The sequence below is a fragment of the Halichoerus grypus genome, chromosome 1 (assembly GCF_964656455.1).
Source record: "Halichoerus grypus chromosome 1, mHalGry1.hap1.1, whole genome shotgun sequence".
In the NCBI taxonomy this organism is placed as follows: domain Eukaryota; kingdom Metazoa; phylum Chordata; class Mammalia; order Carnivora; family Phocidae; genus Halichoerus; species Halichoerus grypus.
In genome coordinates this window covers 31,908,086-31,930,007 of record NC_135712.1, presented here as the reverse complement: position 1 = coordinate 31,930,007, position 21,922 = coordinate 31,908,086, and the positions used below count along the sequence as shown (strand labels likewise).

The 21,922-nt window shown below is 35.1% G+C and overlaps 1 protein-coding gene across 9 annotated transcripts in view; it reads left to right on the top strand.

The window, feature by feature from the left end:
• Positions 1 to 21,922, top strand: part of ROBO1 (roundabout guidance receptor 1) — a 1,118,917-nt gene that overhangs the window by 979,123 nt on the left and 117,872 nt on the right. For all 9 annotated transcript variants that reach the window (XM_078059176.1, XM_078059199.1, XM_078059236.1 and 6 more), the window contains one exon: positions 2,519 to 2,676. In XM_078059176.1, coding sequence (XP_077915302.1) covers positions 2,519 to 2,676 — 158 coding nt within the window. The remainder of the gene's footprint in view (positions 1 to 2,518; positions 2,677 to 21,922) is intronic.

Below are 21,922 nucleotides of genomic sequence, written 5' to 3'. Positions count from 1 at the left end.
TTTCCCTCTCCCCCTCCCCTTCCCCCCGCCCCCCGGCTCTCTTGCTCTCTCTCATGCTCTTTCTCTCTCTCTCAAATAAATAAATAAAATCTTAAAAAAAAACGAAAAAAGAAAATTGGATAATTTAACTAAAAGTTCATGCCATTTTATAATGTGACACATACTATTTTCCCCCAAAAGAAAATGTTCAGGACATGTACAAGGAAGAAAGTTGCTTTTATAGAATAGAGAAAAAAGTCTTCAATTCATAATTCTGCAGGGCTGCCTGTAGCCATAGGCAATACTAGAGTTTTATGCTTTACAGCTGCAAAAGTAATTGCATGAGCATTATCTAAGCAACAATCTTTAATGGATTACATTTTGTTAGCTTTTCATTCTGTACTGTAAAAACCCAAATAACATAGTAAATGAAAAAAAAACTGATTTATCTGACTTAGACTTTTGATATTTCTGAAAGACATTTTATTATTCATTGGTTTATTTGAGATACGATCTCAATTTGTAAATAAGATATAATGTTTCTAAGTTGGTTTTAAGTTCACCAAATAGAAAAATTGTACAAATGGTTTATTTTTATTTGAAAAGTATTTTCCTTCTGCGCGTTTCAAGGGTGTTAAAATTTTTCGGAGGTGTTGTCTTAGATTACTAATGTAATCCAGTAAAGGCACATACTGTCTGTTAAGGTCCATTCATTTGCTTTTTCTATAAACCTTATGTTTTATTTGTAGCACATTCTTAATACAATAGCAAAAGTCTTCAAAGCCTGTTGTTTTACTTTGTGGTAACAGTAGCTGGAGTTTTCAGTTCAACAAGGTTTACTTTTGTGTCTATGTATTTTATTAATAAATAGTGTACAGTATTAAAATTAGAATTATGATAGTGTGGTGCGATTATACTGACTTTTCTTTTTCCTTTTACCATTCTTGCCTAAGAGGGGGACCAAGTCTCCTCTTTGAAGTCTTATTTTCCAAGTGTTAACGTAGTCATGTTGTGCCCAAATTGTCTCAATATGCAGATTAAAAAACGGTTTTGTTTGAGTGGATGTTAAAGCTTACGCAGATGTGTGCACAGACTTAGCTGGTAGAGAGGAAGGAAAAGTAGAGAATTAGAAGAGAAAAATACAGGATTTTGTAAGCCTGTAAGTTTGTTTGAGGTTCTGAAACCAAAATTTAAGCGTTTCTTTTGAAATAATAGTTTGAGCATAAGTTTTCTACAGTGTAGTACTTCATCCATGAAAGTATTTTTCAGTGTCATTGGACTAGAGAGACACCCATTTCAGTACAAAATTGTTGTACCAAACGTTCAGTTCAATAGATTTCAAAAGGTAAATAACATTTATCACTTCAAATCTGTGCACGTAATACACCAATGAACATTTTAAGTACCATCTTAAATAAGATTACAAAAGTTGTTCACATTTTATTACACACGGGGAGAAAATGGAGTGGGAGAAATAATATTTTTCGGTTTTGTAGTGAAGTGTGCATCTCTATGCCTGATTTGTAAATGGGGAAAGAGAGGTTATGTTCAAGTAAACAAAGGAGTTGTAATTTAAGACTAACTGATGCTGAAGAATTCATGATTTCTTGATGTTTACCAGCGACAGAGGACAATTTCGCTGTATGGACTGTTTTTGAAATACAGATGTTGTTTATTTTCCACATTTTATTCCAATAGTTACAAAGTGAATGATACTGCTTGTTTTATAGTATGTTAATATTACATTGGTATCCAGTTGAGGTCATTGTAATAAACTTTTCCTCCTCTAAAATACAGGGTTAATAACATAAATAGGGTTAATAAAATCTCTCACCCTGAATAGGTTTAAGGATTCAGTGAAATAATATTTACCATAAAATAACTAAAAACAAAAATACAGAAGTTACAAAGTGACATATTTGGTAACAGTCCTGTTCTCATCCTTGGCTCCTTCTAACGTTTGCTTCACTCAGTGATAATGGAAAAACACAGTGTTTTGAACAGAGTCGTTTTGCAAATATATCTAAAATTTCTATAATAAGCATATTTAAATTGTAATGATTTTATGCTTTTATACACTAGTATGAAATATCTTTAAAATAACTCTCAATTGAATGCATGTTTGGAAGTCTATTGTGGTTTGTAGGTGTATGTAATTCACTTAATAATAGAAAACATCCTCCCAGTGTGTCATGGAAGTCAAAGGAGGGTTCAGTTTTATTCATTAGCACATGGATGGGAAAATGTGGGCAGTAGGCAGAGAAGAAATGCCAAATGCTAACTGTGAGGGCACGAAATAGTAAAATACACTTGTCCACTGGCCCATAGAGAATATCAAATTATCCCTGTTGTGTATGCTTAAGGCCAGATATCTTTATCAAGTTACATATGTCTCTTAAGTAGATATAGATCCTCCAGGGTATACTGGGATGGCTATTACTACTAGTTTATTATTAATAAACATCTCTTTGACTGGAGTTCAGAGATTAGGACTATATATACCACAACTGAGTATAATGATGTCATCTTGTTCCTGCAGTCCTACGGGATGACTTCAGACAAAATCCTTCTGATGTCATGGTGGCCGTGGGGGAGCCCGCTGTGATGGAATGCCAACCTCCACGAGGCCATCCCGAACCCACCATTTCCTGGAAGAAAGATGGCTCTCCACTGGATGACAAAGATGAAAGAATAACTGTGAGTATTTAATTCAGCAGTGGGGAGCATTTATAGATCTAACGGTATATATCTTCACCAAAGAAAAGAGAAAAGTGAAGTAGGTTTTTTTTTTTTTTTTTAATAAAGGGTTACATTATCTCCCATTTTCATTTCTTCTTTTAAAATAACATCTTTCCATTTTCCCTGTATTGACATGAAAATGAGTGAGGAAAATGCATGTTGCTTAATTTGGAGATTAGAAGAGAAAACTTTAATTTCTACTTTAATGTCTTAGACTTAACACTTTCATGTATGATTTAGTTGTTATTATAATTCAGGGCACATCACATGTCCATATGCTACAGTAAAAAATGTTAAGAATTCGGTAATATGGTTATGTTTCCAAAGGCCTCCCAAGTCATTTCAACATTTCTTTTTTTTTTTAATCTCTTTCTCCTTTTCAAATGGCTTTTGTGTTCTGTAGAATTTAATATTCCTGAAAACTGAAATTTCATTCTGAATGATGGTTAATGATGGATTTATCTCATTCCAAAATAAAATCACATGACTAGATTATTAGATTTCAAATTTCTGCTGTATACAAGTAGAGAAATATGCTATCTGGAGCAAGGATGGATTTTTCTTCTTGACATCAGTGATTCCATATGACTTCTTTGCCTTTTCTTTGCTTTTTCTGTCTTGTAAGGTATTGACTGATGTACCAAAATAACTGAACTTTCATTGATTCTATGATTGGACAATATTGCCCTTTATAAATTTCTTTGTTTTGCTCATACTCTGTGTCCATTATGAATTCATTGACCAAGATTTAAAGGTACTCAGGAGAATATGTGTTTAAGGAAAAGTCACTGCTAAACATGTAGAAGAACAAAGTTATAACACAGACTACATAACCCTAATAAATGTTTGCACTGTTTCTGAACAACCAGTTATCAGATTAGCATGAGAATTAAATAGTGAAAAATAAAATCGAGAAGCTTATGGTAGACGGGTTTTAGGGAACTTGAAGAAAAAAAATCAAGCATTTTTTCTGCACTGATCTGAATTAGAATGAGTCTCTCAAAGGATTTTTATAATTCTAGCAACTGGGGTGAGAATAACCTGGCTGTACTTTTAAGAGGTGCTGGAAAGTCACATGGCAAAGTGAACTGTATGGGAAACACTGGTTTGGGGAAGCGAAGTAGAGAACACAGGGGACAGAGACTATAGGAACAAATGCTTCTCTTATTGGTGATGACAGATTCCTTTTAGATTTATGTACAATTAAGATAATATCTTTGCCTTAAACACATATTTTAAGTCATCTACTGACCACTATCTGTAATTTCCATTTCCCTGCCTGAGTGATTCAAACACATTGAAACCATTATTACCCATTTCCTCCTTCAGATCTTTCCTGATTAATTACCTATTTGTGTTTAATACAAATTAATGCTAAAATTCTCAACATTGGAGGTGCAGCATTAAGCAGAAATTAGTGAGTGCCCTTCTGAAGTTTATATTCTGTGAGTAAACAGGTAAAACCAAAATAGATAGTATAATATACAATATGCTAGACTATAATCAGTCCTATAAAAAATACTAAAGGGGTAGACAGATTAATTAAGATAGGGATAGTATTTCAGGTTTAAATAGGATGACCAGAGAATGCTTCCCATAAAGACCTGAAAAAATTGAAGGAGGAAACTACACAAATAACTGGAAAAGTAAGCAGACAAAGCAGTAAATTTAAAGACCCTGACATGGGGCCTACCTAACACATTTTTTTAAAAGAGCAAAGTGGTCAGGGGGGTTGAGCAAAGGGGAGATTGGTAGGAGATAATATTGGAGGAATAAGTAGCCAGACTGTAGGAATATATATATATATATATATTCACTTTTTTTTTTAACTGTGAGACCTTATAGATCTTGTGAATAGTTTGGCTTTTCCCCTTGAGTGAGGTGGAAAACATCAGAGGTTTCTCAGCAGAATCCTCTGCTGTGTTGAGAACACACTGAAGGATAATAATGATTAAGCAGAGAGACTAGTTGGGAGCTTTTGCAATAATCTAGGCAAGATGGAAATGGTGGTTTGGATCAGTGTGCTAGGAGGGAACTAGTGAGGAGTGGTTAAAGCCTGGATCTGCTGTGAAGCAATAGCCAACAGAATTTGCTAACAGATTGGATGTGGCTTATAAATAAAGAGAAGAGTCAAGGCTTACCTTAATTGATTGGTCTGTGCAATTGAAAATATTGAGATGCCATTAATTGCAGAAAGAGAGGATTTGGGGTTGCAAGTATCAGCAGCTCAGTTTTGGACATTGTAATTTTGAAATTCTTATTAGATATCCAAGTATAAATGTCAAATAGGCAGTTGGAAACATGAATCAGAAATTCAGAGTTGAGGTTGAGGCTGCAGAAAAAAATGAGTTGTGGTAGACATAGCAAGTACTCATTACTATGCAGTCCTCCCCTCCTTCTGGGCAGATGAAAGACTCTGCTTCCCGGTTTCCTTGCTGTTGGGCAGACCAATTTGACTGGTTCAGCTTCATGGGCTGTGAGTGGAAATTAAATAAATTAAATACTAGTGAGTGGGCCTCCAGCACTTTCTTTCTTTGCCATGTGGCAAACGAGGACACGTGTTCCAAGTAGTGCAGCTACAACATGGACACTCAAAGAGCCTGGGTCCCTAAGTTATGGGTACCAAAACTTTCCACCCCACACTTCTGTCTTTCCATGATGGACACATCGAATGAGTGAGCAATCTTTTTTGTACTGAGTCACGGAGAATTTCTTACCACAGACTAATGTAGCTTATCCTGATGAATATGGGAATCATCATCATGTCCGTATTATTTAAAAACAGGAGACTGAAATCACCAAGGGAGTGATTATATGTAGAAAGGAAAAGAGGTCCAATGTTTAACCCTCAGGGAGAAGAGGCAGAAAGAGCAGTGGAGACTGGGAGTGAGGAGTGAGAAAGGAGGGAAAGCAGAGGGCAGCCAAGCAAAGACAGTGTTTTAAGGAGGTGGCAAAGACTGAGTCAGTTGCAGCTGGTTCATCACATAATAGAAGGACTGAGAAGTGACCATTGAATTGAACAAGTTGGTGGTCATTCATTGATGACCTTCAGAAGAGCATTGTCCGTGGAATAGAGGGGTTGAAACCTCACTGACCTGGTTCAGGAGAGATTGGAAAGATTGAAATCAGACACAGAGTATGAACAATTCTTTTCATGTTGTATCTAATATAGAAGATACAAAATAAAGGTGATTGTAGTCTCACATTTTGAAAGGTCAGACTTACTCTTAAATACATGTGTATGCGTGCATTTTCTGTGATATTCACAGTTTTAAAATGCTATGGTAAATTTGATTTTTTATAAATCTCAGAACTTCCTATTTATCAAATATTGAATTTGAAGAGATGTCATGGTTTATGCCATAATGTTTAATTTATTATTGGGTCTTCATTTATCCTTTGCTGCCCAGAGGCTGCTATCCCATGAATACAGGGCACCGTTTCTCCTACACATTAGTAGGTTAGAGTCAATATAAGAACCACCTACAATCAGGAATCAAACAATTTAAAGTTGCAATAACCTATGACTATGAAAAAATGCCAAGATGTTAACGTATAAATAATTTTAAAATCATTTAAATGCTGCCAAAATGATGATCCACGATAATGTTCCATATGCTAGGAAGTTGTAACATCTGAAACTTTTACTATTTCTAAGACCATCTGTGTGTTTTGGATAAATTATGGCTGTTAAACTGATAAAACACTAGAGGTAAAAAAAAAAAAATTATACAGGCAGGGAGATGAATAGATTAAAATCAGCAGTTTGGGTTCAAAATTACTGTTCTTATTTAGATCATATTGTTTTTGTTTTTGTTTTCCTTTAGGCGAGACTAAAATTGAGTAATTAAAACAAAAATTTCAAACAGAAACAGAATGTCTGGCGTTTTTTCCAATTCTTTTTGTCCCCCCAAACTGAAAGTAGACTCTTAAGAGATATTGGTTATTAGATATTTTATGTGATTCTTCTTTTCTAAGCTTTGTTTTCAAATAATTGTTTTCATTTCTGTTGTTAATGTACTTTGCCAAATGTGTTGAGTATGGATGAACAGGAGATTAAAGCACATAATATCTTTATGAAAGGCAAGTAAAGATTGCACAGTTATTGCTACAGTTTTGGTTATAGGAAATTCTAGAGTTCTTTAATGTGGTAGCTTTCTTTGTTGAAAATGTAAAGTACAACCCTCCCAGCTGTGAGAACAAAGACACACCCTACCAAAAAGGGCAAATATGTAATTGAATTGTAGCTGCACCTGTATTTTTGATGTTCTTAAGTCATTTCTTTTTACATTGACCTGGATTCTGAGCCAAATTTTAGATCTATCATGATTATAAACCAGCAATATATAAATAGCATTTTCTTATTTTCCTGCCTGACAGGAGAATCTTTTAGAACTCTTTTGGCACTAATTTCTTAGAATAATTTGAAGGAGGACTTAGATGATGTTTAGTTTTTCTTCCTTTCTTTTATTTTTTTTCTAGACATGAGTATTTATACTTAGAGTTAGAAATAGAAGTAGTTTAACTGGCAGGCTGGATTAAACAGATTTACTTCATATGCCTGAGAATTAGTCATAACCATTATTATTAATAAATGAAATTTTCTCATAGAGATGAATCAGAGGGCCAAAACTTTTTTTTTTTTTTTTTTTTGGTGATGTAAACATTTGGCTATGCCTTAAAAAAAGTGATATATTTATTTTATTTCATTATATTTTGGAAATATTGTGCTTAAATTCACAATTGTTTTGTAAATGTGAAAAATTGATAATGTTAAAAAATAGGAAAAAAACATATTGAGCACCTGCCATGTCCCAGATACTCTATATTATCTCAATTTTTTTTAGTTTTTTTTTTTTTTTTTATTTGACAGAGAGAGACACAGCGAGAGAGGGAACACAAGCAGGGGGAGAGGGAGAGGGAGAAGCAGGCTTCCCGCTGAGCAGGGAGCCAGATGCGGGGCTCGATCCCAGGACCCTGGGATCATGACCTGAGCCGAAGGCAGACGCTCAATGACTGAGCCACCCAGGCGCCCCTCTATATTATCTCATTTAATTCCCTTGAAAACTCAATGAATAAGCTTTTTTTTTGCTCCCCCCCTCCCTGGCACACTTAGTATCCTGGAAAACAATGATGATGATAGTAAACACTTACTATATAGCGCTTGCTATGTGCCAGGCCCTATTCTTTATATATGTTGACCCTTTTAATCTTGACAACAACCTTGTCAGATAAATACTAAAATTTCACTAATGCAGCAATTAACTCTGAATTGGCTGGGGAACAATTATGAGAGCATCTGTCTTTTTGCTCACTAATAACATTTTCTATAGGGTCCTATAGATTTCGCTACATATATAATGACTCTGATTTGCTATCAGTGTAGATTTTAACTTAGAATGGTAGTAACCTTTAGCTTCTGCTGTAAAATATTATCTTTAGGGGGTGCCTGTTTGGCTTTGTCTGAAGAACACGCAATTGTTGATCTCGGGGTTGTGAGTTCGAGCCCCATGTTGGGTGCAGAGATTACTTAAAATCTTTGAAAAAAATGTTCTAAAACATTATCTTTATAAGGGTCGGGAGAGGTAGTTCACTCAGTGAAGGTTATGGTGGTGTTGAAACTAGGATTGGTACATTTAAGAATTGGTCCATGGGCACGTGGGTGGCTCAGTCAATTTAAGCGGCCAACTCTTGATTTCGGCTCAGGTCATGATCTCAGGGTTGTGGGATCGAGCCCCGTGTCAGGCTCAGCACTCAGTGTGGAGTCGGCTTTAGATTCTCTCTCCCTCTCCTGCCACCGCCCTCCTCCCCCACTGCCCCTCATGGGTGCTCTCTTTCTCCGGGCTCTAGAAATCCGTATCGAAAGATATGAGGATGATAAATAACTGTTTACCATTTGACATTTAGGGAAAGAAGGATTTATATTAAAAAGGATATTATGAATCAGTAAATTATTCAATTGAATGTGTTTTATAATTAACTGTCCAAATTGTAGATTAGCCAGGTTCAAATATAATCAGCTATACATACTTCAAAGCTTATTGCTGAAAAACTAAACAATTACAAGAAATTATATGATGAATAGGAAATTGAGTTAAAAAAATACTGTTAATGTAGTGGCTTGGCAATTTTGTATAGATACAGTAAAGTATAATAAAAACTAATACCGTAACAGTACAATGTAAATTGTGAGATCTACCTGGACTCAATACTAAAATATCAGAGTTAGTTTCTTCATAATAACCTTTGGCTGTCATTTATCTTGAATGATTTCATTTTACTAGTTAAAAGAAAAGCTTAAAAGACATTCATCTTTTCATGTTTGAAATTCTTAGCTTTTGAGCTAAAATTAACAGATGAATAAAACTTGCTTTTTCCATTCTCTTTGTATGTGGCTTTGTGACATAAACATTTTTTAATGACTTGTGTTATTCTTTGCAATAAGCTGTGCCTTGAATTTTTAATTTTTCTTCTTGTTCTCTATGCTATAGTAGCATGCTATAAATATTCTGTGTATCTTAAAAGGTTTTTTTTTACTTAACTGAAAAAAATAATTTAGATGGAGAAATAGTTTCATTATAAATTGTTTCCGTCAAAGCCACAGTCAGACTTGAAACCATTTTATTGTCAATTTCATCTACTTATCACATAACTATAGTAAGATTTTTTCATTTTTCTTTGAAAAATGTAGAAAAAATTTGCAGCTTCAATGTATTTTAACATGATGAACAAGTGTATTAATAAGTTTTTCTTAAGGTGACTTAGATGGGATGGCCAGCCATGCTGGCTTGCTGGGGACTGTCCTGTCATTTGGGTTAAAAATCCCTAGTCCTGGGAAAAGCAGGACAGTTGGTCACCCTAAGCCTAGATTGTTTAAAGGAATTGATTTATAGATGAATGAAAAATCACATTCATACAAGGTATGTAAAAAATAGTTAAAAAGCAAATAGAAGGGTCTTAACCTACGTCATTTCTTTCATAAACCAGTTAAGGATTTGAAAATCATGAATGAAGTTAGGAGAAAAAGTCAGTTATACATTGAAAAAATTATTTAGCCCTTCCCAATCCCATGCTGGAGAGATACGGTTATTAGAATGTAGTATATCATCAGTTCTTTTTCTAGTCCTTTTCTGCTTCCTGTGTGTCTTGGTAGGTTTCTTTGATTTCCCTCGTTGGTGTGATATTTTGGTGAAAAGCAGCTGACTCACATCCCATCCAAATCCCCAGTGTCCTCCAGATCCTTCACGAATTTGGCATTCAGCCTCTCCTTGCCAATTACTTCCTTTCCCCCCAATTCCCACATGTCTCCTTCTTAAGCCATCTGCTCCCTCCTCCCTTCCTCCGATTAGTGCTTTCCTCCAGTCTTCTGATTTCTTTTATTGTTCTATGTCTGCTTGTTTCCTTTTCCCCTCTCCTCCCCTAGAGGAAATCAGCAGACTTAATGCAGCTGATGTCATTGAGCCCCCTTTCCCTGAGAAGTTAAATTTGTGTTCCTGCAAAATAAATATGTAGTTCTATTGTGTGGAGGTCAGAGGAAACTGGTATAGTCAACTAGATTTCTTTTTCCTGTCCATCTTACATAGAGAGTCATGCATATTACATATTTTATATTTTTTTAACATAAAAAAGTTATTCATGGTTTAAATCTGAGTTACATCAGTATAAATCTATAATATGAACCGTGGTACTGAAGAAGGAAGAAATGAGTTCAAAAGTAAATTTATGTACTCTCCTACTGTCTTAATTTTCACATGTGATAATTGAAACACAGTGGATTAGTAGAATAAAACATGGTCTTTGGTATTATAAGACCATATTATAACTTCAGGTTTCAACATGTATTAAATGCATGATCTTACAAACATTTGATCTCTATAAATGTCATTGTTTCTACCTGTGACATGAATTGTCTAATAATACCTATGTTGGTTCATTGGTGGTGTTGTGGGAATCCAGTGAGAAAATACATGTCAAATGTCATTGTAAATGGTGACACACTCCCTCTCTCTATATTAGTAACGAACGTTCTGGTTATTTCTGTTGTTGGTATACGTACCTGAACGCTGGAGATACTTAGTGATCAAAAACTCCACAGAAAAGGAAAATCAGGAACTGTCTGGACCATAGCAGCTTTAACTTTCTGAATAAACAAACAAACAAAAAATATAAATATATATGAAAAGAGATCTAGCATTTATGTCTCATCTAAATTTCTATGTCTATCTGATTCAACACTCTGAGGAAATTCCCTTTTCTACAGAGTCACCAAAAGTATTCAGTTTAGGTGAGTATTATGAGTAAAGAATTTAGACGAATACTGATATTAAGAAACAAATTTGAGTCCTCTGTACATCTTTATTGTGAAATGCAGTGATCAACAGGGGATTCCACAAGAGAATTTAAGCCCCTAATGCTCTAAGGCATTCACTATGTGTAACAAATCGACTTTTCTTCCGTGCATCTAGTTATGTACAATTCTCAGGGGAATTGAGAAATGCCATGATTCAGATGAGGTATGCCGGTTGAGCAAGGCTGGTTTATCTTCCCAAGGAACATCCTGAATCTTTCCCAAAACTTGTAATTCTATTTAAATAGTTATACATTTACTCATGTTTGGACACTGAAACTAGAGAAAAGAAAGCCAAGTGTTTCAGACCCACTTGTGAAGTCTAAGTACTCTTATGAAAGAATTGTAATAAACGAAGACATTCTCAGTTCTAGCATTCAAATTAGTTTAGATGACAGTATAATTATAAACATAATTCTGGTGAGCCTGTGCTTATTGCTCTAGTTTTTCATTATATATGTGTTAGAGATGAATTTAGAACCTTGGATACCAAGGGCTTGAAGGAACAGATGATGAAAGTCTTTGCATATGATCTTCCCTCTGCCTGGAATGTCCTGACCCTTATATCCTCTTTGTCTAACTCACTCATTTTTCAGGTTCCAACTTAAAGACAACTTCTACAGAGAAGTCTTCTGCAAAACCCCACTCTGCTCATCCACACTAGATTTATCACTCTGCTATCCTGACCTATGCCTTTTACTAAGTACTTTTCTTTTAATCTGTTAGAAATCATTATTTGTAAATTACTCCTCTAATATACATAAGATACTTGAGGGCCAGCTGTATTCCCTAGGTCTGTCTTATGGTAGGAGCTCAATATATATTTCTTGGGAAAATATTAAGTGAATGAAATATAAATAAGAATAATGTTTTCTAGCACACCTAGAACTCAAAGGTTGCTCACTTGAACATACTTGATTTTATGTCCCTACATACTTTATGTATTTATTGTTTTATTCCCCTATAAAATGGAAAGGAGGTATCATCTACACTATTTCTTTTTTTCTAAAGCATGGTTTCCATTAGATTAACAGTATGCGAAGGAAGAGATACTATACAAGTTGGTTCTGTGAGTAACTATATTTCTAAGTGTGACTTACAGATACTCACAGAATTTTACAGATGGAGCTGACTTGAGAGATTGTGAATAGGCAAACTACTTTATTTTTAAGAAGAAAGGGGAAGCCAGGGGATGTGATTTGCCCTGAGTCTCTTAATGAATCTGTGTTGTGAGTCAGGAGTAAGAGCCAGACATCTCCACACCAGATTTCTTCCTGTTCTGATTTTTCCCATGACAGACTAGACCTGATCAACTCTTCTAAAATAATAACACTTATGTTTGACTAAGACAAGTCCTAACACAAAATCCACAGGTAAAGTGTTTTACTGGATTCATTTCATATAATTTTGTCACTTGTTTTGTGTCTCAAATTCAATATTTCCTATCTTGGTAAGTATAGAAAGTAGTATTTTTTCAATATAGCCTCAGCTTAGTTATCCACTGGGCACAAGCATGGCCTTGTGTCAATTTGATTAATCATTCTGAACATGTTTTGGCTTTATCAAGTATGTTATTAAGAATGTATCCAAGTTCATCTTGAGTGATTGTGGTTGCCTCTGAATCTCATTCAAAAAATGAAAATTTGCAACAATTTAAATAGTAAGTTAAGCCTAACTTATGGCCATCTTGGGAAAGTCTTTTCTATCTGAAGTTCCTTTTTTTTTTTTTTTTTTAATTTTATTTTAAGTAGGCTCCACACCCAATGTGGGACTTGAACTCACAATCCTGAGATTAAGAGTCGCATGCTCTACAACTGAGCCAGCCAGGTGCCCCCTGAAGCTCCTTTTTGAAGCTGCACTAACAAATAGACCTTGGCCAAGTCCTTTAATTATTGACACTATTAAGATAATAATATCTTCCCCGATTATTTATTAGGATTATTATGAGAATCAAACCAGAGCAATGGAAGTGTTTTGAGGACTATCAATGATAGCCTCAATTGGAAGGTGTTATTTTAAGTGTTTCTGTCTTTATTTTCAGTTAATGTTCATTCTGCAATGGTATTTATAACTTGGAAAGGTAAGAGACCAGTGATTTTTAACTTCAGAATGAAAATGAACCCTTTTGCATTAGATATTCAATGGACAAAACAAAACAAAACAAAAAAAAACAAGAAAAAACTGATTAAACTGTTCTATACCTTGTTTTGATCAGTTTTTAAGTGTACATCAAATATACGAGTCACCTTCTCTATGGCATCTACCTTTAAGGGACTCTACAATTTATAGTCCATTTGCCCATTTTTGTCTAGGTCCCTTGAGACACCTTGTTGTAATTCCTAATAAAGTTCTCATACGTATATGTAAACTCATTCAGGTATCAGAGAGGGTGCAAGTAGGTTTGGAAGCAGAGGTACTGTAGCAGAGACTAAAGACTGCCAGATAATGTATTTTCTATTTCAACAAATAGTCTTTGGTTCAGGAAACAGGAAATAATACACTATAAAGTTTTCAGGTTTCCTCTAAGTATTGTAATGAACATCCCTATGAGTACAAGTCCTAACATATGTGAAAAATCAAAATAATCTTGAACAGTTTTGTTCTTGTACAATGTTGATGTTCTATGCTGTTTTGTGTTTCATGCTGTTTGTCAGTACTCTTTTAAATGTTTTGAGATGATTCTGGCTTTCTGATTTTTTTTCCAAACAGGTTTCCTTAAAAACAGTTTTGAATATTTTTCTAAAATCTAATCCCACCCAAATGTTGGTTTCAGCCAAAACAACATTAGAAGACACAGGGAGTACCTAGCAGATCTGCCCAAGCCACCTTCCATATGGAAATCGGCCAATTCCTAAAATTCACTGGGCTGAAACCTGATGTTGATGTACGCTGCTGGTTAGCATCCATGATCAGAAATCAGAGTAGGCCTTCCAGAAAGTAGTGGCTCAGACATTTGAGTAATCAGCTAAAGAAAAGTTATACCTCATAATTCAAAGTAATTATCAATACAGTACACTAACCAGAAGTATTATAATTCTATGAAATGAACGCACATGGTCAGATGACAAAGCCTGTAATAAGAATTTCAGATTAGTTGGGTGTACTCATAGAGAAAGCAGACTTACAAATGTTCCTCCCCCCGGCCCCCACCTGCCTTTTTTCTCCCCTTATAATACATGCTCACTCAAGCAGCTGCATTTCTTCATTTTCCAAGACTTTGATATATTTGATCAGGCCGTTACATTTCTCCAGATAGCCAAGGACTAGTGAAATTTTACTACTGTCTGGGAGCACTTTGTTTAATTATGGGTCAAAGTAGTTTGCCAAATTAAAGGTATAATCTTTTGTGGCTTCAAGGATGATGCTCTAACCAGTTTATTTTATTTTTGATGTTCTATTAATCACAGATGAATTGCTTCTCAAAAGATACAGTTTAAAAAAAATTTATCTTAAAGCATTGCTTATAAATCTTACCTGTAATGTGGAAAACATTTAAATGATAGCAAAATACATTTTGGTAAATTCTCTGTTTTAAAAAACAGTTGACTTTTCTAATTGCTTGTAATTTTTGTGTTTGCTCAGGACAACCCAGACTTCATTTGTTTTCTGTTTACCATAGGCAGAATGAATTGTAATCTTAAAAGCAAAGGAGTTGATTGAAAAGTGCACTTGATTGTACAAGGCATTCTTTCCATGTTTTAACATGGTCCAAGATGCAGAAATCAAAGCAATTATTTTAAGTCTTAATCCCCCCTTTAAATGGGGTTGGAATTTCTTTTTCATTATTTGTAACTGGCTAAGATTGACTCTGTCTATTTCTCAATCTTGTACTATTATCACTTTTATATAAGGATACTCTCTCAAAGAAGAATCCCAAATCTTATGCTAAGGCTGATGTCTAAACTAATGCTGATTTTGCATTTCTTTTGTTCAAAGGATAGGTGCTTTAAAAGCACTAATACTCTCTTGGTAACATCTGACCACTTCAATTTTTATCTCCTTAAACCCAAAAAATTTGATAATATGATAAATAGTACACTTGTAAAATAATCTGGTGTGCATTAACAAAATTACTAACAGATGGCACAGGTTTTCTCTTCTTAAATCTTACAAATCTAGGTGATCATGAATGCTTTAAAGGCTGATCGCAGTAGAAACAGGCTCCTATTTAAGTCACATTTAAGAGCATCATCTTGTATGGGAAAATTTCAAGAGCAGTTGAACTCAATATGGGTAAAACTGGTTAAAATAATGGCAATTTGTTTCCTTGAGTGGATAACGTGTAATTCGCTTAGGAATCCATCATTTCATATTTCTTTGCCTTTGAACGTTCATGGTGTCACTCTCCTCTCACCTAGACATATTACGCCACCGTATTGCCCCATGCATCATGCTTATAAAAAATCATGTCAGAGTTCCTCATCTTTATTAGGGAAGCTTATAAATATTCTGTTTAAATTATAAACATGCCATGATAGTAAGTGCATGTTTATATGGGGAAAGAAGAACCATTCCTCTGTGTAGGGACTAATATAAAATATTTACCTAACTACACTTTACTTGCAAAGAACACATGCTGATGTCAAGTGTAAACATGCACATCCCCCCCCACCCCCCACCCCTGGCAGCCAGATGGATTAAGGGCAATTAGGTTGGATATCCAGATCAGTCAGGTTGAATAGAGTCAGATGGAAGGAGGGCCATCAGGCTAACACCTATTTCTTTGCCACACCATTGAGTCTTGGGATCTATACATTTGCAAGATATTGCTAATCCACAGCTTGTGGTGTGGGATGCAAAGAAAATATGAGTTCCTGCTTTTTGTTCCAAAGGAAGCACTCTATGTAAGCTTTATTTTGGATCTGTGGAGAATGAGCTCTGATCCACTTATTAAATGATGTAGAGCAAATTTCTGATATTCTCTGAGCTTTAGTTTTCTCATCCCCAAATAGGAAAATATATTTCCCTTTGTGAGACTGTTGTAAAAATCAAAGATGCTGAATGCGATAGTGTCGTGTAGGTAGCACATGTTGATACATCACGATTTGCATCACCTACAACAATAATAATCCAGATTGCTGTTTAAATACATTCATACATTTATGAAATGTACCACAGACTCACTGATATAATTTTCATGTGCTTTTGGAGAAAACCATCAAAGGCATTTTATACTTAGGACTTAATTTTTTTCAGGGGTTAGGCTTTTGCAGATGATTTTTTTTGGAGGGGGGCATAGGGAGAGGGAGAGAGAGAATCTTAAGCAGGCTCCATGCCCAGAATGGAGTCCAAAGCTGGGCTTGATCTCGCAACCCTGTGATCATAATCTGAGCCAAAATCGAGAGTCAAGCACTTAACCAACTGAGCCACCCAGGTACCGCTACATTTTTGCAGTTGGTAAAACCTTTAAAACTTCTTTTGAATCATCAGAGAATTTAAATTTATTTATTACCTTGACATTAAGTCATTAGAATTTGAATTTGTCCTCTGCAAGGCAATATAAAATAGTGTACTTCTAACTTAAATTCTAAAATATCAAGCCTTTTTCTGAAGTGATGAATGAAATCAAGGAATTCTATGTATCTGCTTTTTTAGATCTTGAAAAATCTGATATTATCTTTTCTGTAGGTGTTGTGCTACATACTAGAGATATGATAAGTTCTTTACCATTATAGAATTTATATTTCATGTGGAAGAGAGGCAAGAAACATGGGATCAAGTTTGTTGTTGTTTTTTAATTGACTTTATCTTTTTCCTTAATCTTTCCACTGGCTAACATCACTTCCCCCAGAACCTTTCCCACCACTTAATTCTGGAACCTCCTTCTATTAGGATTTAATAATTAATATTGAATAGGATAATAGAATAGAATAATAGAATATTAATATTTAGTTAATAAAATAGCTACTCATTACGTTTGTGTGGATGCAATCTAGAATTTACAAAATTCTGAATTTCAACTCAAAATTCAAATACTTACAGACTTAGGGTTAGGAGCAGTTCAGAACACTGAGGTCGTTAACACCATTGATACTTTTTGCACTACATTTTCTGTTCAGGACGCTTTTGTCTTGAACAGAGAACTGAACTATTTATAACCAAGAAAGATTATCCTAAACAAGTATCTTTCCTTTTTCACAGATAACTATAGAAATAGAAGGGGTCATGATACATTTGTTTTTATTTCTTATTTGTCCATGCCTTAATCATTAGTTCTCAGGAAATAGTGAGAGATGTGTATGGGTAACTCTGAAGCTTAACGTAAACCAATGAGAAGATTTCCTTTAAGCCCTAGCTCCCACCTTTTTTTCTCATGAATTTAATGTCTTTCTCACATGCGCAAATTACTCAACTTGCTTTCTTAGGTAGTACTTAGATGTATTTTCATTTGCTTTAACATGAGCGGTGTTGGGGGAGAAGAGGGTTATTATTTTTATCTTATCATATGTCCCTTAAGGGAGGAGGCACACATTTGCCAAATAACGGAGCTAGGTTCTAACATAGTCTTGTGATCAATAAAAGAGAGTGAAGCAACTGGCCATATGGATATTGAGTCTCTGACCCTGGTGTGGTGAGCCCTGACTTCTGATTAATCAATTAAGCTTGATTAAGTCTCCTCTTGCTCCCCTTTGACTCTGGGATTAAAATACCACAGAATGAGAGTGGGTGTTTACTTCAATGTGTAGCTACTTTAGGGATGTTCATATTTGTAGAGAATCCCAATAAATAGGATTAAAGGATTTTATTGCTTTTTACTTTTTTCAAATTATAAATGTTTCTATAAAGTAATTTTCCTTACTTAATTTCCATAAAGTCATTGTGAATTTCTGAATCCAAGAATCTCTTGCATACTCAACCTTGATTTGACTTTTTCTGCCATGGTTATGTATCTTATTCAGAATATAAGTGCATTTAAATTTCAAGAGTAACAAATTATACACAGTCTCTGGAAAAGGCATTATCTTAGCAAGGCATTTGGGGGTGAGGGAAATTCTCACACTGGACCAAAACTATAGAGAAGACCTAAGCATAAGAACTGATGGAGAGAAAAAGGGATTTACTGTTTGAAAAGTATTTTCAGCTGGGGCACTTGTAACTTGAAAGAGCCAAGTGTTTGAAAATGAACTTTTCTTCCCTCAAATACTATGAGCATCTGTCATCTTTATTTCTAGAGTATAGTCATAATTCCTCCATAGATTTTTATTTCAGGCTGTCCTAACAGTGACTGTATGTAAATTCAGAATTATAGCCAGATGGTTGGACGAGGTGATAAAAAGCAAACCTGGTTTTGTAGAAAAGTGAAAATTGCCCATAAGACTTTGTTTTTACCTTTAAAACAGCAGGACATTGTTTCAGGAGACCTGTGAAGGAACTAATACATTAACTTTAATAGCTATGAGCTAAATTAATTTTTCATATGCATGCAGAACTCTACCACGTAACACCTATAATTTTCATAGAGGTAAAAATCAATCAACTTTCTTACTTTTAGGAGATAGCTAGCAAAGGCTATTTTCTTCCAAAACCACTCTTTATATTACCTCCTCTTTATGAGGATTTACTTTTGGGCTCTGATCTTAATGATTGGGGAACCAGAAACCTGGGGAATCAGCTAAAAGCCTTCCCTGTTTATCTGCTCTCCATTTCACCAGCACCAAGCAGTTGCCTGCCTGCCCCTGGTTTGAAATACAGTAAATTAAAGGGGGCTTTCTCGGTTGATTGCTTTAGGCTACATAACTGTGACTGGCTCAAGAAAATGGGTGTCCAAGAGAAAATGCCAAACCCAAGTCTTCATATTGACTTTGAGCCACACTCCCAGGGAAAGAGGCGGGTTTTAAGGAGACTGTGTTTCTTTTCTACTATTCCTTGTTAAAATGAGGATTCACGGGAAGGTCCTCTGGTGATAGAAACTCGGTAGACAGAAAGGTAATAATTTATACCTTCACAAAGAAAATTCTCCTCTCCCTGTGACTTAACTGTTCTCTCTCTGTAGGGTGGTTCCCCCTTGCCTGCGATTAGCAGTACAGCGCTTCCTGACGTGGTCTGTGATCAAATTATCAGAGGTGTGACTCCGCAGCAGCCAACGGCCAACTCCCAGTTTATAAACTGCTATGAGGGAGAAATGAAAAGTTTAGTCGGGGAAGTGGAAATACCAGAGAAGTGCAGCTGCCACAGTCCTAGGCAGCAATTCTCCCAGGCCTGTGTTCTCAGCGGGCCAGCTCCCCAAGCAGTGGAGAGCCACGTGCCCCCACTGGGATAATTGCTTTTTCTGCATGAGTCTCTTGTTGCTTCCCTCTGATGACCGAGTGTGTTTAGACTCCTGGCTGAAACCGTGTTGGTTTTTAAATGGTATTGTAAAGTGTACCGGCAAACAAATGAAATTGGATCATGTTCTCTTCTATGCATGCAGCCTAAGCAAATATGGGACACCAGTGGAGAGATCCTAATTGCCTATTTTTCCTCTCTGTTCTACTGCTAAGAGAACAGTTGAAAGACCTACAAGTTATGGTTTTCTCCTTGTAACACCGCCCCTTTTAATGTCCGCAAGAAAAATGCAAAATGGTCATTTGCTTGCTTTCGATTTATCATTTCCATAATTTTTTATAATGAATATGTACTTACCCAGGCATCTTTATGTTATATAATATGTTTTGTGCAAATCCCGTGGACATTATTTACACTTTAAGTAGACTGCAGAACAGGAAATGGGCTTTGCGTAAGAATGGATGATGAGTCAGTGGATGAGTGATATCCAGGGGAAAACTTTTTACAGTGCTATTAAAATCTGAATTAATGTTCTAAATAATCTACAGTAAAAAAATATTGTGAATACTCCTCTATAATCTGTTTTTCTCAGTTGAACCCATCTCTGGGGTCCCGCTGCCCTCATTGTGTCACGAGTCCGTATGGAACTGGTGATGAGTACAAGGCAGCTTTACCTAACAACCTTTGGATGAGCAGCGTGAAACCAGGTCACATCTAATCAAGAGACTTGAGTGGGAAATACTTAAAACAATGCATTTTTTTCTTCCTTCTCCCTCCCTCCCTCTCTCTCTCTCTAAGGTCTCTGTGAACGGAAATGATAAAGGAATAGGGAGAGGTGAACATTTTTCGGAAAGTGAATTGAGAGGTAATAGCCTTTATGAAAAGCAGAAAGAGTAAATAAACTTTGTTAGCCAGGAAGAACTGTGATTTGGCCGATCCTGGTGTATTGTTTATATATTTACTTAAAATAAAACATATGCTTGAGACTTAAATATGAAATCATGTTGTCATGGATACCTGATATTTTCAAAAGCATTATTTTTGTGTGACAAGAGTAGTACAAATAAGCAGAATAAATAAAAATTTTCTTGAAATTTGTTTATCTACTAAGGAAAGTGCTTACGGTTACTAGAGCAATAGATACGAATTGTTTTAGGTCAGTGATTTTTGATAGTGGAAATTTATCAAAAATTTAAATTTGTATCTGATTGCTAACTACATTAAAATTTAGGTTCCAAAGAGTGAAACAAGAACACAATCATTAATATGTATATTCAGAAATATAAAGTACCTGTATATGATATTAAAGCAGAATTAGTAAAAACATGAAATGATTTAATTCTAGACATGACTTTTTTATTAACTATTCTTTTTGAACTAAAGGTGTAAGAAATACTGCCAAATAAGAAATACAATAATTTCTTTCATATTGTGTAAGATCTGAATTATAGGAATTATCCTTTGCTTGGTTGTAATTTTTTTTAGATTGCTACGAGACATGTATTTTATCCAATCCTTTGTCTATCATTTGTACACTTAATTCCACTACCACCAGTCTTTTTGCTTAATTTCAAATGCAGTAAAGCATGGTTGTTTTTGAAAGACGCTGTTGTAGTGTATGTTGTAGAAAACATGGATGCTTTAATCTGAATTGTTTGCATTAAAGCAACAAAAAAAGTGATACCACTTTTGCAGCCAGATGGGAAAGTAGTGGGTATTATTTTAATTCCTCTCTCTCTGCTCCCTGCTCAAGCAAGATATCTTTTTGGTTTATTTTTGTTGTCGTTGTTGTTGAATTAATGCTAAATTTGAAAAAAACTAAAAGCTGTTGTTCTGACTCTTTTCTACATGTCTCTGTTGAAAGGAGTCCGTAGGGACCATCCAAAACTGCCCTGCAGTTTCTTTCACCAAGGAGAATGTCTGGGGGCCATGGCTGGCCCTCTGGGGTACCTGCATCTCATTGTCAGTAAGAAGTCTTAAGCCCACGCAAAGTACTTCTCCTCAAGTTCACAACAGCTTGATATCCGTGCTGTAGGTCAAAGATCCAGGCAGAATTGACAACATTGCTGGGAACAAATATTCTACCCAAAGAGAGTTAGTAGGAAATTGTTTAAGGATGATATATACTAAACTAGACTGTAATTCAAAGCCTCTCCTCTTATTTACTTTGCAAAAATAGTGTGAGAACAGTGGTAAAGAATCAAGTTTTTCAGAAAAAAATAATTTCTAAATTCAGGTGCTTTAAAAATTTCACTCTTCATGTTAACCCTGCTTATCAAACCTTCACTACTGTAAATGAATATTTCTGAGCCTTTAAATCTTTTTGAAAATTGTAAAAATTCAGTACTGCACAATTTCTCACTGGTTTGATGACACCTACGTATGTCTGATAGGTATTATTTAAACATATTTCTCCTTTAGCATTCTAAGTCATTATTCTTTTAATCTGTTATGATGTAGTTTAAAAATAGTATTTCTAGTAAGGAACACAGATTTTAAATGCAAAATCTATTAAAGGAAATGAGATAAATTATATGACAGTTTGGTGGTTAACAATTTGAAATCATCTTTGAAGCCCTTAATATAATTAGT